This window comes from Diachasma alloeum, unplaced genomic scaffold (assembly GCF_001412515.2).
Source record: "Diachasma alloeum isolate Michigan unplaced genomic scaffold, Dall2.0 Dall_scaffold_00480, whole genome shotgun sequence".
Taxonomy (NCBI): domain Eukaryota; kingdom Metazoa; phylum Arthropoda; class Insecta; order Hymenoptera; family Braconidae; genus Diachasma; species Diachasma alloeum.
Genome location: NW_021680613.1, coordinates 427,333 through 446,011, shown reverse-complemented (window position 1 = coordinate 446,011; position 18,679 = coordinate 427,333). Strand labels below are relative to the sequence as shown.

General features: G+C 40.0%; 1 protein-coding gene across 1 annotated transcript in view; it reads right to left on the bottom strand.

The window, feature by feature from the left end:
* Positions 1–730: 730 nt before the first annotated feature.
* Positions 731–18,679, bottom strand: part of LOC107042489 (cilia- and flagella-associated protein 298) — a 29,959-nt gene continuing 12,010 nt past the window's right edge. Inside the window, exons 2-6 of the mRNA XM_015263547.1 lie at positions 17,458–17,607; positions 4,055–4,140; positions 3,810–3,980; positions 876–1,091; positions 731–739 (exon numbers count right to left, since the gene is read on the bottom strand). Of these exons, the coding sequence (XP_015119033.1) occupies positions 731–739; positions 876–1,091; positions 3,810–3,980; positions 4,055–4,140; positions 17,458–17,607 (632 nt within the window). The remainder of the gene's footprint in view (positions 740–875; positions 1,092–3,809; positions 3,981–4,054; positions 4,141–17,457; positions 17,608–18,679) is intronic.

Here is an 18,679-nt window from a genome sequence, read left to right as displayed (position 1 = left end):
GTGATCAGCGAGTGCCGAACTGTGCCATTTTTCGTTTACTAGTAAACGAAAACTCGAAACTTGTAAACGAAAAGACTTTTCGTTTACTATTAAACGAAAAGGCACTTTTCGACACAGTCTGAACGTAGCAGCAGTGACAAAATAGTACATTACATGCCCGAGCCTTGGAAAACAGATCACCGTCCCCCACCTGCAAGATTGCCTTCCGAGCCGAAGGCGAGGATGGCAAGCACGTGCGGGAGGGTGATATGTTTTCCATGGCAAGGTATGTATATTAATTTTCGTGTCGAGGGACCTGCAAAACGCCAATTTCGGTTTTTCAGGTCCCGTGACACGAAAATGTATTTTATCACTGGAAAATTCTTTTACGTTCGGGTATTGGTGCCTCCATGGTATTCTCTTAAACCAAAGCTGGACGAAGTACGAAATGAATGACGATAATGATGGATGAAATCCCACTCCGTAATTATTCCAATAGCCATTGACATTTCCCTCTCCTTCATTATCAGGAAATAGGTTTTTGGAAGTAATCACTTTAGAGGATGGGAATTGGAGCATCAATTCGTGATGCATTGCCGTTGCAAGTTGCATCGCAATTCCGAATGCTCGACGGAACCATTCGAATTCGGGCAATTAGACATGGATAATTATCCAGAGCACAGCGCAATAATGCAACCGATATACTGATTTATTGTAGCCGAAAATTTTTAAGTATACCATGGACTATGGACTATGGACTCTGTCCAGAATAGCCGGAGCCATTAACCATCAAATAATAATAGTGAGGTGTAGTCTCCGTTGAGCAACATTGGGTATTGTAGGTGGCCGATTTACCAACAGAGGAGAAGATAGAAAGTTGTGGAAAGTTCACTTACCTTCAGCTCCTGCTCGCGTCGATAAGCCTGAAGCATTAGCTGTTTTCGATCCTCCTCGGACATCAACGGCTCGCGACCTGGACGACCAGATCCCCTCTTTTGAAGCTTCACAATAATTTTCGTCTTCTCGTTTGAGCCCAGAAAATCCTTGATTTTTTTACCGGGTAGCATCTGCTTGCCGGAGAACCAGAGCTCTGCCAGTTGAACGTCTATGATCTAAAACAGTGGAAAAATACGTGAAAAAAAAATCAGACGCCGATCACTCGCTTTGCTCGCTTCTGGTTCGGATACGCCTGATAGGGATAGGTTGAAATGGATGTAACCCATTATGGATCGGACAGATAACTTCCAATCCAATTCATGAGAAAAAATGGCAAATTCTGGGAGTTTTATCCGAACAACTGAATAACCGCTGAGACCATTTTATCAAAGTTCAGTCAGATTTAAGTTATTTTAAAATACAATTGCTGTAAAAAAAGTAAATGCCTTTTCCTTCGAAGATAATCGTTGATCAAAATTATATTTGCTTACGCACACACAACCCCAAAACTAAGATTTAAATTTTATCCGGATCCCGAGTAGAAAGTTGAGTACTTGACTGGTCAGGTCCTGGTCCACTGTGCCGTAATAAAGATTTTTTTTTTTATTGTAAGCATTCAAACCTTTACGGCTTATTCTGCAGTGAATATACAATTATTTTGTATAATAGATGTAAAGATATAGAAAGTAAGTTTTGCATAGAGGTTAGTTTAGGTTAAAAAACATAATCACATATTTTTCTGATGTTTAGACTCGATGCATTTCTCATTAAGGTATTTGTTAAAAAAAAGAAAAAACCATAATTTCAAACTCTTAGATTATAAGAATCTAGAAATTCATCTATGATGAGTATCAGGTCTTTATCTAGAATGGAAAGAAAAACATTTACATGGTACGGGGGGAACGAGCCACAGGATCTCAGGCGTCTGGTCATGATTTCTCTATTGGAAAGATATAATAGACATTGCCAAAGGACATGATTCAGGTCTTCTTTAGAGGTATCGCACGCGCATTCCTGAAAGCCTGTGATACCCACTCGGCCTAGGGACTGTGCAAGATGGTAATGATCAGCCCTGGCTCTGCCAATCCAAGAGGTGGTCTTTCGCGAGAACTTTTTTTTACTAAACCAGGGTTTTCCTCCGAGGGTGAAAAACCATTCGAAATAATTGACTCCTTTCGGGGATTCACCCTCAGCTAGTCCCTGGATGACTCTGGATGTGAGATCGAGAGAACCTTTTTTGAAGTTCTCGCGAAAATCAGTAAACGGAACTTTATATGAGTTATCACCTATCCTGGATGTAGCATCCTTGGCCAGTTGATCGGTTCTGTCATTACCTGGTATGCCTGTGTGTGATGGAACCCAGGTTAGTTTAAGGGGATTTGAATTTTTGTTAACTTGAAGGATGTATTCATATTTTTCTTAATTTCCAAGATGTAGAAATTGGTTTTGACGTTCGAGCTTGGGATACTTAGAGATTGAAGAGCGCTTAAAGAATCACTGATTATCGATATTTTGTACTGAGGATGACTTAGGGCTATTTTCATGGCTTCATCGATAGCTACACATTCTGCTGTAAATACGGAAGCACGTATGTCCATACTGAAAGAGCGATTTATGTTAAGTTGTGGGCAGTGGCATGATAGACCTGTGGAGAGACCATCCGAGGTTTTGCTACCGTCTGCGTAGATTTCGATGGAGTCATTTACATTAGTAATTCTTGAGGGATTGTCCCCCATGTTATTATCATTGAGGTTGAGAGGATGATTTACTGCATCTCTTTCAAAAGGTATTGACACAGTCAGTGTTTCATAATTAGGCATTATGTTACTAAAATTATTGCCACAATGAAGATTAGATAACAGTGGAGTGATTTCATGGATACATTTCTTGATGAGTCGATTTTTAGAATACTCATTGTGAGAATTGATGTATAGATTGTAAATAGTAGACGAGATTTGGAGGCTTCTATTGGGTAGTATTTTCATTAGATAACTTTTACATAAAAAGGAGGATTGGAATTCAATGTATGGTAATTTGCTTTCTGCTAGGAGAACATTCACTGGCGTAGAATTTGTGAGACCTAGACAGTGTCTAATCGCCGCATATTGAATTTTCTCGAGTTTGGAGAAGTAAGTAATAAAGATTCGATCGTGTCAAGGCTACCCCATCAGGGCCTGATAGGAAATGTGATGCAAAGCATGATCAGGACCTGATTTCCAAACCTGATAAGGACCATGACAGGGGACTACAAATTGCCCTTGTCTGGTTGACAGACTTTGTTACTAATAAATAAATTGATAATTGTAAATTAATCAATTACGCAAAAAATGAGTAGTACACGAATAAATGCCAGTCCTAAAACAGGCAGATTCAGAAAAAAGGAAAAAAATCACCCAGAGCGTGACTTGAAGTCCGCACTCATCTGTTTTGAACTCTACACGAAAAAACACAAAATTACATGAAATTTCTGTATATTTCTTCACAGAGGAATCAGTTGATTTCTTGAATATGCAAGTAATTCTTGATTTCCACATCCATGCGGCACTGAAAAATATTGAAAATAGGGAAAAAGCAGGAAAAAACTTTCCTGAATTCTTAATCTGTTGAAAATTCAGTTACATTTGATGTTTAATTTTCACAATGAGTTTGAAAATTCAAGATTTAATTGAAATATTAATGATCGCTTGACATGAAAAATCCAATTTTCATTTGAAATTAAATTCAAACTCACAACATTGAGAATTCAGATGAAGCTCTGACTGAAATTTCAAGAAATTTCTAACAGCGTACCGTATTGATACCGGAGCAAGGCCTTCCCTGTCCAAATGCCTACCTGAGAAAATTTCTACTCAGGACATACATAGGCAGTAATGAAGAGACACCTTGTACATTACCTCCAAAGATGCTTGCATTCCTGTCAAGTCCTCAGTGTTCTCAAACTCCTGGCGAATGACTTCGTGGGGTGGCAATCCCATTGGATAGACAATCATTGTTGCTCCGCGGAGAATATCCAGGGCGTCTTGGACGGTGGCTAGGGTCACAAGCTTGTACTGAGGCACTAATTTCTAGAATGAATAATAAAGATACTTACAAGCCTGAATCCGTGCGCTCGTGCATGTGATAAGCTTTGAATGAATACCTTAGAAATCATGGCACGTGCGTCCTCCACTGCCTTTTTCAGAACTTCTTGCAATTTTTGATTAGGTTGTCGACCGTTCCGTCGTCCTTAAATAGTAAGAATAAAAGACATGTGAATTATAGCGATGACAGTGGCCGAAGCAGTTAAATCGCTCGGCTGGACGGCGGGACCCGTGACGCGCGGGTTCGAGTCCGACTTGGGGCAATTGCGATTTTTAATCTTTCGGAAACCGTCGAACGGAAGTCTAGACATCGAGAATCATCGGAGAAGTGTTAAGAAAACATTCTCCGATGAAGCTCGGTCGATGGACGCCCGTGTCGACCAAGGTTTTCCATGGTTTCCATTGGTCACCAGGAGAGTCTGTACGTGGGGTACATCTCCTGGGGTACAACGCGACATGGTTGGAGAGGAAGTCAGTCAGTCAAAACCGCAAAACATGTAAAAACTCGAATAGGGTATATATGGCAATAAATAAAGAATAAAGACATGTAAATTATTATTAAAATAGTCGTTAAATCCACGAGGAAATTGATGAAATCACATTGTTCTGATCATTGTATTGATTTTATTCAAGCTCTGACATAAAAAAAAATCATTCACGAAGCAGTAAAGACTGTGAGTCAACTTAGCTGCTAATTCAGTTTTTGAAGTATATCTCTAGATCCGAGCGGCATATTGTGGATGGACTAATTTGCAGATATTTGAGTAGTAGGCTTGGAGAAAAAATTGAATCGTGAACAATTCCGCCAACAAAATATTTCTTTATCATTGTATCAAATCAATTTCCCATTAACTATTCGACGATTTTCTCGCACACCATCAATCTATCTAACGTCGTTAGAAATAAGTCAAGGTATATCATTTACTAAATTTGTCACTCATAGCACGTGAAAAAATTGCAATCAGTTTATGAAATAAGAAAGAATCAACCGCTAGGGTTGTAACTTCTTATTCAAGAGTTTGACGCATACTTTTGAAGAATTAAGCACCTAGGTTTCCAAACTTTGGAGTGGAATATGAAAACAATTTTATGACACTAGGGGAGGGTGTGCCTGTAACGCCCACCTAAGGGGAAATGCCAGTTATATATTTTATATTTCAACTTGAGTATAAAAAACGTATGTGTGAGACTTCTTTAACTATTGAACTCGTTATTCTCAAAGTGTAGACGCCTAATTCTCCTTAGAATCCATGAAATTGATTGAAAATAAAAGAGAGAACCTATTGAGTGGTACTACCCGCCGTCGGGTAATACCGCTCGGCACGATTCCAATGCCGCTCATGAGGTTTTGCGTGTATCGCTCGCGCCGCAACCTAACCTGTACTCAAGTGCTGTCGAGAACCTACGTGGCCGATCCTATGAGCGGTATTACCGGCTTCGCTCGGTGTCAACAAAATTGTTGATAGTTATTGATATGAGTGGAGTTTTGAGTTCGAATTGGCCTCAAATTACGCGTGAAAGTACCACGAATCGAATAACTACAGTTTAATATGAGAATTCAGANCCTATGAGCGGTATTACCGGCTTCGCTCGGTGTCAACAAAATTGTTGATAGTTATTGATATGAGTGGAGTTTTGAGTTCGAATTGGCCTCAAATTACGCGTGAAAGTACCACGAATCGAATAACTACAGTTTAATATGAGAATTCAGAGTTTGAAACTATCAAAAACCTTAATTACAAGTCCACAAATTTTGCCCTGTAAAGACCCAAAACTTCGTTACGTGTTTTCTCATATTTAAAGTGGTAAATAAAGTGAAATTTTTCCGACAATCACATCCTATCATCAAATCCTTCATGATCAGGAATAGAAAGAAATTTTCAAGTTGATGGTTGTGGAGAAAATCGGGTGAGCGGTACAGGCACACCCTTCCCTAGGCCCGATAAACTGCAATTCTAACCTCGCTTCGAGGCCCAATGACATAAAATATTGTATGTTACACGGCGATAAAAGAATTATCCGACAAATGTGACTTTATAATCCGAGCCGACGACGAAGATTATGATCACATGAGTCGGATAATACTTTTATGCCACTCATGCCTGAAACCGGCTGGATTACACACTCGACGCTTCGCGTCTCGTGTCTAATTCAGCCGGTTTCAGGCTTCGTGACATAAAATTTTGTTCAGTACTTGTTGGGAAATTTCGTCCTTAACGTGTGTGGTTACATCACTCGCCTTCGGCTCATGCTGTAAACCCCATACACGTTAAAGACGATATTGCCCCACACGTTCTGAAATATACTATTCTCGCCGTGTGACATACAGGGGTGGCGGAACGTGAAAATTTGAGGTGTGGAGTAAATTTTTCTGTAATTACAAAGGTCATGAGGGTCAACCGGGATAGACGGGCGGGATCATCAGAAAGCTCAAATGGTCTTATTTTCTCTGGTTCCCCCTAATTATTTCAAAACATTGTATTAGGTGTATGACTTGATTCTCAGCCTTTTTTCGACAATTTTCACATTTATTTATCAAAAAATGAATACAGATCTAATCTTGAAAATAATCATCGTCACTTTGCACGCATTTCTCCCACCTATCGGGCAATTGTCGGATTCCGGCTCGGAAAGCAGATGGTGGTTTTCACTGGATAAGTCACCAATGCTCTGCCGGACTTCTTCAGGAGATTGGAACTGGGTATCCACCAGATGATGTTGTAGGGCCCGAAAAAGGCGATAGAAGGCGCAAGGTCTGGATAATACGCCGCATGTAGGAGAATTTCCCAGTCCAACGTGGAGATAACTTTGAGGGTTTCTTTTGCTGTGTGTGGCCGCGCGTTGTCCTGCAGCAAAATTACTAGCCTCGTACCACTACCAGTCAAAGGTCTCTTTTCCTCAATAGCATCACTCAATTTCACCAGTTGGTCCTGATAACGCTTAGCAGTGATGGTTTCCTCTTGTTCGAGTATCTCATAATAGATTACACCTTTGGAATCCCACTAAATATACAACAATTTTTTTCCCGTGAATGTTCGGTTTTGCAATACTCGTTGACGGCTCCCCTGGATGAACCCACGACTTTCATCTCTTAGGATTGTCGTAAAATATCCACTTTTCATCCCGAGTCAAAATTTTATGTAAAATGTCTTTTTGTTTGAATCTGGTCAGTAGGCACATGACAATTTCACAGCGTCGACTTTTGTTTTCTGAGGTAAGATGGTGGGGTACCCAACGACCTTTCTGTATCCTCCCAAATCTTTTTAAACGCCTCGAAATAGCTGATTGAGTCACTCTGAGAGTATCAGCAAGCTTCTGTTGTGTTTGACAGGAATTTTCATTGAGTAGGTTGTTCAACTCCTCGTCCTCAACTTTTTTGGTTGCACAGAACGTTCTTTATACTGGAGATAAAAATTTCCATCCTGAAATTTTTTAAACCCCTTTTTACATGTGCTATAAAATACAGCACTCTCTCCCAAGGTCGAACCAATCTTTTCTTGTGCTTCTGCAGCAGTTTTTCCAAAATTGAAAACGGAATTTTTTAAAATTCAAATAGGTGTTCTAATCAACTTAATCTAGGGACCGAGAATTAAGTCATACACTTAATAATACTTTTCACTTATTTTGTTTATTAATTAGGATATCAGACTTTGGAGGTGACATTGCAAACAGGCCTCTTTTTTCTCCTTTCGTGAGATAAATACATCCAAAATTTTATCTAGATCTAATTCAGTCGGTCATTGAAAAAAAATTCAGTTTTGATAAAATTGTAGAACAATTATTTTTCTTTCAATTTTGTTGAGATGTAGAATTCCACACTTTCCAAAGTTTTGAGGTATGGAGTGACCAATAAATTCCACTATGGTTCCGCCGCCTCTGGCTGATATACAATATTTTATGTCATTGGGCTCGAAAACCACAATCTAACTGAGCTAAGCGAGGTTAGAATCACAGTTTCTCGGGCCTAGTGACATAAAGTAACTTTTCGTTTCCGAGTAAACGAAAAAATGCACACTTTGAACGTAACATCACTGACAAAAAATATAGTTCGACTTTTGTTCGACGGGGATTTTTCAGCTCGTGTACCCGTGTAGAAATCGCGCCGCTCCGGCCCGGCTCGCCGTGTTAACACTATAGAGCGTGCGACTGCGAGGCATATACGTTAGCGGAGTTGCGGCTGAGTCGCCGCTCAAATTTCTACACGCGTAATTGGCAGCCCTTGGGTTCGCCTCGGACCTCCAACTTCGCAATCGTGAAAAACCCGACGCATTCGTGTCGAAATATAAAATCGTTCTAGAGAGATTATAGCCTTCGGTTTCTATTCTACCACCATTATATTATATAATAATAATAATTTATTGCATCTGTGCTATTGCACTTATACAAGGGGGGTGAGCCACCGCTCAATATAAGAAAAACATGAAAACATTGAAGTATGCTATGAGAAAAAAGATACTTACAATCATTTTGCAGTGAAATTATAATCACATAAAACAACAGTTTTGAAAAGTTAAAATTGAACTACTTCGCGTATTTGTATTTAACATACATTATACTCTAACAGGTTTTCAAGGCAATGGCTTTAGAAACATAATTGAAAAGATCAAGCGCACACTGATGTGAAGTAATTGTTAAAATTTGCGTGGCGTGTTGGTGAACAAAAAGGAACTTTTCTCTCAGAAGTTCCAGAGCAATACAGCCAGTCCAAAAATGGTCAACACTGTCCAGTTCAGCTATCCCGCAGAGTGAGCAAGCGGATGTAGTAACTAGTTTGAGTATCTTTCCACCCTAAATTAGCCTTGGGTAGGTGTCACTGATGACCCTACACTGACTGATGAGGCCCAATTGGCTGAGACTAATATTGTAGGACAAATATTCTGTCGCGTTTGGAAGACCATTCAGCAGCCAGAGGTACAGTGGACAGGAGAAGGAACGTGAAGCCTGCAACATATCCATTCTATGATTATTGGACATTAGGGTATTGATTATGGTGTACATCCATACACCCGTCAAATCTGCATCTTGTGCCTCGAAAATGTTTTCAAAACCCAGATCTTTCAATTCTGCGTGAAGCCTGGAAACCCAGTTTAGATTTAAATTGTTCAGTTGAAGCCTGTAAGTAGCATCTGGTAACATTGAGCGGGGAGTCTGTGTTTAGGCATTCTCAGAATCTTCATCCATACCGTAGTTTTCTTTTAAAAATATCAACTCCCAGCTTTGATCTGTTCAACTTCAAGCGGATGACGTAGTGGGGGGTAGACCTTACCCATCCGAGTAGAGATTTGAAGTATTGGGATTGGACAGTTTCGATTGACTGGCTTATAACGATCAGCCCAGATTTCTGATGCATATAGTAATGTAGAGGCAACGATGAAGTTGAAAAGTTTATTTGCTGAGTAAAGAGAATGTGGTCTTGCAGAGTATAGTAGTTGGCGAGTCGCGCCAATCGCTTTAGAGGCCTTTGACATTCTTTCTTTGGCAGCAGTCGAGTATTTGTCGGTGCTGGTGAACTCAATCCCCAGGTAGGTGTACCTGTTTGTGATGAGGATTTCGCTACCACCAAATGTGAATTTCGGCGCTTCTCTGCAGTGAGGGCTCTTGTGAACTCTTGGGATTTGGGTTTTTTTTACATTAACTGTCAGACCAGACTCCTCGCAGATGGGAGCCAGTTTATTTAGAAGTCTCTGCAGCAGAATTGGGGTTTCTGCGAGGAAAACGAGATCATCTGCAAATCTTAGCATAAGAAGTTCTAGGGTTCCACCCGGACCCACCCCCGTTATTCCGGTGCTCCTCAATTTTTCTTCAAGGTTGCTGATGTATAGTGAAAACAGGAGAGGGCTCAGGGATTCACCTTGCGGGACCCCTCTGTTGAGAGTCAGCAAATTTGAGGTTCGCCCATTGACATGATATTGCAGCTTCAGTTTTGAGTACAAATTTATTACTGAGTTTCGGGCTTTCGATTGGAGACCTAAATGGGCTAATTTCTTCCACAGTTTGTCATGTGGGACCGAGTCGAAGGCGGCCTTGAAATCGACGAAGAGACAATACAAGTACCGCCCTTTTTGGTTGGTTATTAACTCTATTGCTGAGTTTAGACAGTGTAGATTTTCACCAGGCAGTTGAAGAGTGCGATGTTTCTATAATTTGCTGGGTCGTGTCTATCGCCTTTCTTAAAAAGAACTATATTTTTAATTTTACCCCACGAGTCAGGTACTTCCCCAGTTTTTAGAATTGTGTTGAATAAATGAGTTGAAATGGTAATACCTAAGTCAGAGAGATTCTTATAATATTCGTTCGACAGGTTGTCTTCGCCAGGAGCCTTGTTATTTTTTAGTTGAAGTAAACAACTTTTACACTCTTCGAAGGAAATCTCATGGTCGAGAGCCGGATGGAAGGCGTTGTTGAAGGATGGATAGGATTTCAGTGTCTTAGCTGTGTACTGGCCTAGATATTAGTCTTCCCACCTCTTGATATCTATGGGACAGACCGTTGGCGGACAGTACTGAAATTGCTTGATGACTGCCCAGAATTTTGAAGAGCTCCCGCATTTCGATAGAGCCATGAGAACCTATTCTCTGATACAATTTTTCTTGTGTTTGGCTGTTTTTTGTAACAATTTCTTCGATTCTACGTAACGTTGTTTATATTCCGGTTGGAAATGATGGAGCTTGGCTATTTTGAAAAGCATTTTGGTACGATTTTTCAACTCCTTGTACTCCTTATCCATCCAACGCTGATCAAGAAGATTCTTCCTGTCGCAAGGAGTCTGAACAGTGCACATTTTGCAGCAGGAGCTGTTTTTATTTCGCATTCCATATTGCCGGAGTCCAGTCCAAGACTTGAAATCCTTGACCACGAAGGTTTCAACTGGTACAGGAAATTTATTTTGACGCTGTTGTCTCTTGACCATCTGTATTTTTCACAGTACATCGGTACTTGGGGGTCGGCAGGACCAGAGCTGATGTCGGAGTCACTGACTCCGAGATTTAACTTCAGAAAGTACATGGCATGCGGTGAAGTGGTGCCATGGGGTAGAGTTTCACTATCTTCAACGTAATCAATGCCATTGAAACTGACCCAGGCCTGGTCAACAGTGCTACATCCTACTCTGGAGATAAAGGCGTAACTACCTGGAGAGTCTGACCTCGACCTACCATTTATTAATATGAATCCCAAACTCTCGAGCTCGTTAACCAATAGTTTGTCTCTCTTGCTCGGTTTTTTGGTGTCTAGGGATGATCTGCGAGCCGTCAAATTGGAGCTCATCAAGTAGGCTTCTTCTAATTGATTCAGATCTCGTACTCTGGCGTTCAGGTCCCCCAACAAGACGATTGGTATGTCAGGGTTGCTGCGAAGGATTGCATTCAGGTCTCTTCGTCCTGAAGACGTGGACTGAGGTACGCATCTATAAAAATAATGGTGACATTGTTGATGTGTACTTCAGAGGTGATCCATCAGTCGTTTTTGACTAAAATTTTATGTGGTCGGTTTTGAGTGTCTTTTTTAATAAATAGAAGACCCCCGCTGCCTCTTCCCCTGTCAGCTTCTCTAGTTGCTGGCGATTGCACCATAGTGTAGTGCTGTAGAAAAGCGGGACCTCTTTCCACTTCGTCTCTCTTCCAAGTTTCACTGATCCCTATAACTGTCTGGAGAGCAGTGTTTTCTTGATGTTCATGTCAATGGAGTAAAAATTTTCTAGTCCATCGGCGTTCCAGTATGAAAAGTTTATAATCCGATCATTGTCCATTCTTGTCTTCCATGTTGGAGCTTTTACAGGAGCCTTATCTTTACTGATGAGGAGTGGAGAGGTAGGTGGGCCGGTTTGAGGAGGAGGGATAGCGATCGGGGTACTGCACTGTTGAGTGGCAGAGGTTTTAAGTGAGTTTACCTGGGAGGTTGGGAGATTTGGTGGGGGGTGAGATGGATTTTGGGAGATTTTGTGATTCTTGTAGAGGTTTTCTATTTTTTGCGAGGATTGATGGTGAAATACAAGAATAGAGCCGAAAGGAGTCGTGACTCCCAGAAGTTGTCCTGGAGGCTTTGGTGGCAGTTGACACAGGTTTAGGGATCATTTTTCCCTTTTCTACCTCTGCAAATTTCTTCTGAGTACCCACCACCGTATCTTCGTCTTCAACGTCATCCGAGTCATCTCTTTCTCTCTTGCGATCTCCGACCACTGAGCATAGCAGGTCTTTGGCAGAGGATTCCGTGGATGGCTTTGATCAATAAAAATTGTGATGTCCCTCAGTTGTGCATCTACTTCCACACTCTTTAGTTTTTTAACTAAAGGGTAGAGTGATTTCCTAGTGGCTAGATCCTCTTGGCTATAGTCGTTGGAGATTAAATAAGTAGAGCCTTATAATTTAGGACACCCAATGAGAATATCCAGTTTAATTCTGTGAGAGATGAGACCAAGCAAGATCGGAGATGGGTGATCCTGTGATTTATTTCTACGCCCTATTCTTCTGACAAAGTCGATGCCAGTAATTCCGATTGTGACCCCCGGTGATTCCTTGAGGAAGCTGATTACTGAATTTTGCAAGATGATGTGATCTTCCTTCGTTGATGGCTTCAAGCCAAAAATAATGAGGTTTTTTTCTCTTTTCTTAGTATCAGATGTCTTGGCCTGCTCAGCGACGAGCTGCTTTAGTTGTATATTCTCTTGCTTTAATTCTGCGATTTGAGTAGTATGATTATTTACGTCGCTTTGGACTGAGGCAAAATTGTTAGCCACTGCTTTATTGATCATCGGTTCAAGTAGTGCAGAGAGTTTGTTTACCGAAAGGTGCTCTATCTGTTTGTCGTTTTCATCCTTCATTGTCCTTACAGATGGCGCTGCTCGAATGTGGCGAGAAATTGGCGGGTTGGGGAGCCTTCGGGTATTTCGACGTGGAGTATAGATGGAGGTTATGGGAGGCGAGATCTTCGATTCACTCGAAATTACGGTGCAAGAATTTGAACACTCAGCAATCCACAGTCGGGATGAGGTAAAAAAATGTTTGCGACTCGCATGTAGGTCCTCTGGACAGCAACAGGTTCAATGAATAAATGTTTAACGAAAAATTGGACAGAGCACTCACAAAACACTTCTGATTGTATTGGTGTTCGGTGGCGCCCCCTCCCCCTCCATTATATTATATGGAACCCAAGGACTAGAATCTCGCCAGTACGCCTGTACTCTTCCATCACTCCTGTAAAACTGGAATTTGGGGAATTTTCCACTTCATTACTGATCTATTTTCAATATGAAAATACCGTAGTGGCACCAGTTTTCGACAGAAAGCGTCAGGCGGGCAGAGGAAACAGTATCAATCCAAGGGACTGAGTTACTTCAGGAGATCAACAAACCACCGACCCAACTCATCGAGGAACAGCAGTCACAACAACAACAAGAGGAGATATTGATTGATGTGAGTAAGCCAGCTGGGAGGTTAGCTGATTTTTATGAAAATTGGACAATGTTGACATCAGATAAGGTCATTTTAAATTGGATCCAGGGTTATGTGATTCCAGTTCCAATTGAGTTGACTCAGACATCTCTTCCAATTAGAAATGAATGTACCGTTCAGGATGATAAATAATTTAGAGAACAGATCCAAAAACTTTTAGTTAAAGGGGCAATTGTTCAGTGTGAACCAGAGCCATCCCAATTTATTTCCAACATTTTTCTTATTCCAAAACCAGACGGATCCAGATGGTTGATTCTCAACTTGAAACCCTTAAACAAATATATCACAATTGATCATTTTAAATTAGAGGGTATTCGTACAGCTAGAGATCTTTTATTCCCAGATTGTTTTATGTCAACAATTGACCTAAAAGATGCCTACTATTTAATCCCAATAGCAGAACAGTGTAGAAAACGATTTCAGTTTGATGAGACTCTTTTCGAGTTTACTTGTTTACCTTTTGGGTTGAACACAGCCCCTTACGTCTTCACAAAGATCCTCAAGCCTATAGGTTCGCATTTACGTGAACAGGGCGTGGTATTCGTTATATATTTAGACGATATACTAATTATTGCTGCATCACCTCAAAAATGTCAGAGCAGACTGATTTAGTTATTGAATTGTTAAAAAATCTAGGATTTATTATAAATTTTGAAAAAAGTTCATTAAAACCTGCCAAAAAAAGCAAGTTTTAGGTTTTATCCTCAATTCTATTGATATGACTATCGAGTTGCCAGAAGAAAAAAGATTAAGCGTATCAGCTCTAGTTAAAAAATTTAAAAAATTGAAGATCTGTAAAATTCGAGATTTTGCCTTGTTTATAGGTGTATTAAGTTCATGTTGCCCCGCCGTAAAATACGGTTGGGTCCACTCCAAGGATTTGGAACGAGAAAAAACAAATGCCCTTGAGAACAATCACATGAACTTTGAAACCTTCTTTAAAATATCTAGTCAGATTCCGGATGATTTATTGTGGTGGAGTTTGAACCTAAATTCTTCTGTCAACCCAATAATAATTCCTTCGTACAAATGAGAAATCTTCTCAGATGCCTCTTTAACTGGATGGGGTATTGCCTGTAATAATGACATATCCCATGGATTTTGGAGCATAGACGAAAAGGAATTTCATATCAATTACCTGGAATTATTAGCAGCGTTCTTTGGACTGGTGTTTCGCTCATGACCTTCGAAATTGCAACATCCTACTGAGAATTGATAATACCACTGCGATTGCTTACATAAACCGTATGGGTGGTAAATGTTTCGTAAACCTCAGCAAATTAGCAAAAGATATCTGGATGTGGTGTGAAAAACGTAACATCTGGCTGTTCGCATCTTACATTAGTTCCCAAGACAACTCAATTACAGATTCTGAATCAAGATAACTAGAACCAGAAACTGAATTCGAAGTTGCCAATTTTGCTTTTGACGAAATTTGTAAGAAATTAGGTAAACCTCAGATTGATCTATTTGCTAGTAGATTGAATGCAAAATGCACGAGGTATGTCTCTTGGCGAAGTGATCCAGAATTAGCGGCAGTTGATGCCTTCAGAATTCGCTGGTCATCTCAATTCTTCTATGCCTTCCCTCCTTTTCCCTTAATTTTAAAAGTCTTGAAAAAAGCAGCGGAGGAGAAAGCTCGAGGTATCTTAGTTGTCCCATTCTGGCCATCACAACCCTGGTTTCCACGGTGCATGCAGATGTTTGAAACAAAACCCATCATGTTCAAACCAAATCCTAATTTATTACTCTCTTGTAATAGGGAACCTCATCCATTGTGGCACCAACTTTCCCTGGTGGCAGGAATTTTATCACCCAGGCTTTCGAACTTCAATGAAGGACAAAAAGACGATTGAGATAGAGTTAGCATCGATAAACAATCATTCTCATAAACAATATGAGAGTGCCTACAAGAAATGGTGGTTTTTCTGCCACAACAAAGGATTTCCTCTTTTAGTTCCTACAGCATTCAATGTTTTACTATTCTTAACAGAAGAGTTTGTACTGGAAACTTCTTATGGCTCTATCGATTCCTACAGATCAGCCCTTGCCTTTATTTTAGGTCCTGAATTGGCACAACACCCTAGTATCAAAAGGTTTTGCAAAGGTGCTGCATCTATCAGACCTTCCCAACCTAAATATGACGTTACGTAGAACCCAAAGACTGTATTAGACTTCGTTAGGAACTGGTCCCCTAACAATGAAATTTCCTTGAAACAATTATCTTTAAAGGTAACGATCCTTTTAGCCCTTACTACGAGTCAACGTATGCAGACGTTGGCTGCAATAAACATAGAAGATATATCTCGTGTTAGTAATTGTATTGAGATCGAGAAACCAACAAGTCTAAAAACGTCAAATCTGAAAAAACCTCAACCAACTCTGACCCTACCAACTTATAAAAAAGATTCACGGATTTGTGTTGTATCTGCTTTGGATTCTTATCTGGAAATGACAAGAGACATCAGATCTGACGATAAATTATTACTTATTTATTATCAAAAACCTCATAAGCCTGTTGGCACTCAGAGATTAAGTCATTGGATAAAGAAGGTTTTGTCTGAAAGTGGCATTGACACATCAATTTTTACTGCTCATAGTACTCGTCACGCTTCGAGTTCAGCTGTCAAAAAAAACGGCGTAACCGTTGATTTAATATTAAAAACAGTAGGATGGTCAAAGGAAACAGACACTTTCCCAAAGTTTTATGATAAAGAGTTGGTTATAGATAAAAGTGTTTATGCTACCTCAATTATAGATTTATAAAAGAACTTTATAATTCAAGAAACATTTTTACATATTAATTACTATTGATATGATTTTGGTTGTACTGATTAACGTTTATTCGTTCTTCCATGTATCTTCTGTGCACAGTTGGTCAATAAACCATCTGCACACATTATAAAAAATTCTCTTCATCATTATGAGAATTAATACTCGTGCCGTAACAAAACTTTGAACATCTACCTGATGATCTTGAGGAAGAGGCGCGAAATACAATTATAAGATTAAACGAACTTATCTGTAAGTGAAGTTCTATCTTAATTGCATGAAGCGCCTCTTCCGAAAAGATCAGTCCCACCCGGTATTCCCAACAGACCCTCAGTCTGCTATTTTTCCCATCTTTTCTCATTGTTACGGCCTTTAAAAAATGATAAATGGCGGCCCAGCGGACCTCGAGCTGGTAATGGTGTCGCCGAGTAGCTAAAAAAGTTTAACTTGATGCTTTGAATCTTGTGGTGACATCTGCATGAAAGGGGGGTACTACCTGATGATCTTTTCGGAAGAGGCGCTTCATACAATTAAGATAGAACTTCACTTACAGGTAAGTTCGTTTAATCTTATAATATCTGATATTTCCTCGAGTAAAATGTAGGAGGCGCGAGAGTATAAACTAACGTTTGAAATCGTAAGAAAAAATTATAATTTAACGTAGTAAAAATTCATATGAGTTGAGTAATTTCTCGTCGCTCAATAGTAAAAATTGGTAAAAAAATAAAGCGGTTTTAACACTTTTGAAATTTGTTTTCATCCCTGCATTTTATACAGTTTTATCCGTTAAAAATTGCAATGTTAAATTGTAAAAAATAAATTTCACATCGCAAACGTTCAGTTGAAATAAATCAAATTTCAATGGTTTTCCGGTATGGTCCTCGACTACCATCTTCGCATAGTAATTTTTAATTTTCTTTGTGCATAAGGCTTAGTAAACAGATTAGTCGATCAAGTACTCCGGATAAATGTAATTTTAGAAATTTATTGCACTCTGTGGAATTTAAATAAATATCTTAATTCGTGCAGAAGTATAAGTGCATTTCGAGAGGAAAGAGTGGAAATGAACTTCAATGCCTTTGAATATTTATTCCTTCGAAATTATGCCGCACGGGTTCTCCAAATTTGGTTGCGTTCCCATTCAAAAACTCGGAAACGGGAAAACTTGCTACAGAAAATGTTCTGAAACATCTTGCAAGCATCAAGCCGAAGAGAAAATGTTACCAATAGAAGTGACCTACCGATTTCATCTTTGTTGAATGTCCATCCGCCCATGGGAACGCATTTTTCTCCCCATTCATCTTTGAGTTTCAGTTCTACAATTTGTTCATCTGTCAATCCCATCATATCAGGTGGTAACATTGTGCCATGTTTCGCGAGCTCTTCCATTTCTATTGAACATAAATAGAAAAGTGGTTTGATTTTTGTAGTGATGTGGTAGGATGCAGACGGTCAGTTAAAAACCATATCATAGATTATTGCGTGAAGAAAATTATAATCAAAAAAAGCTCTGTCTTCAACATCTACATTTCGATTTTTCTCGTCAATGATTAGGAGCGAGTCGGACAAAATTGGTTTTTCTGACGGTGTTGAAAATCATCCCTCAGTCGGGCTAAATGTCGAATTTTGCTCGCTCGGCAACCTTCGGGGATCGACGAACACGCACGAGGACGATCGTGCGTGTCGTATCTTTAGTACGCCATCGAACTTCATCGAGTGAAAGTGCCGGAAAATTATCGCATCTATTATCGAACATTATCACTGCAAATCATCTTTTTGTTAATTTGTATACAGTCCACTCGGAAATCATCTATTTATTAAACTCTGTGTTGTGTAATTTTCAGTGCATAATTATTTGTTTATTAAAGAAAACTCATCAAATTACCTCCGGCTAATCATCAACCCGTTAACCCGGACCTCACTTTTCCTCCCGACCACCCGGCTCATCAAATCGTGATTGATTTCTAACATTGGTCCTTCGAGCCGGATAGTGGAGTGTAAAAGTGCGGTGTTGAAAGTGGATAATCATCAAGGACAGGGACAAGAGACAGTATGGTGAAATGCAGTATCACGTGTGGAAAATCAACGCGTTTGTGAAATAGACGCTCTGTGTGCTACGAGGCAATTCGGGGTTCACAAGACAATTAACGTGGACAATCACCAGAAAAAATTCAGTGCTATTCATCCGGAATAAATTCCTCAGAGGATTAGTGCTGTGGCCTCATCGAAGTTTGTTCACATCGTACGCTGCGCGAATTGAAAATCATCGTTGGCACTCGGCGGATTTTGATACTCATCGGATTCCTTCATTCTCAATCCGTCCGACTTTCGGCAGTGAACCTCATCAGCGTGAGTCGAGGAGGCATCCCCACTCTCGCTACACTCGTATTACGTATATCGGCGTTCAACGTGCGGGTATCATCATCTCTCTCACGGAGTCTCAACGCATTCATCAAAATTCGG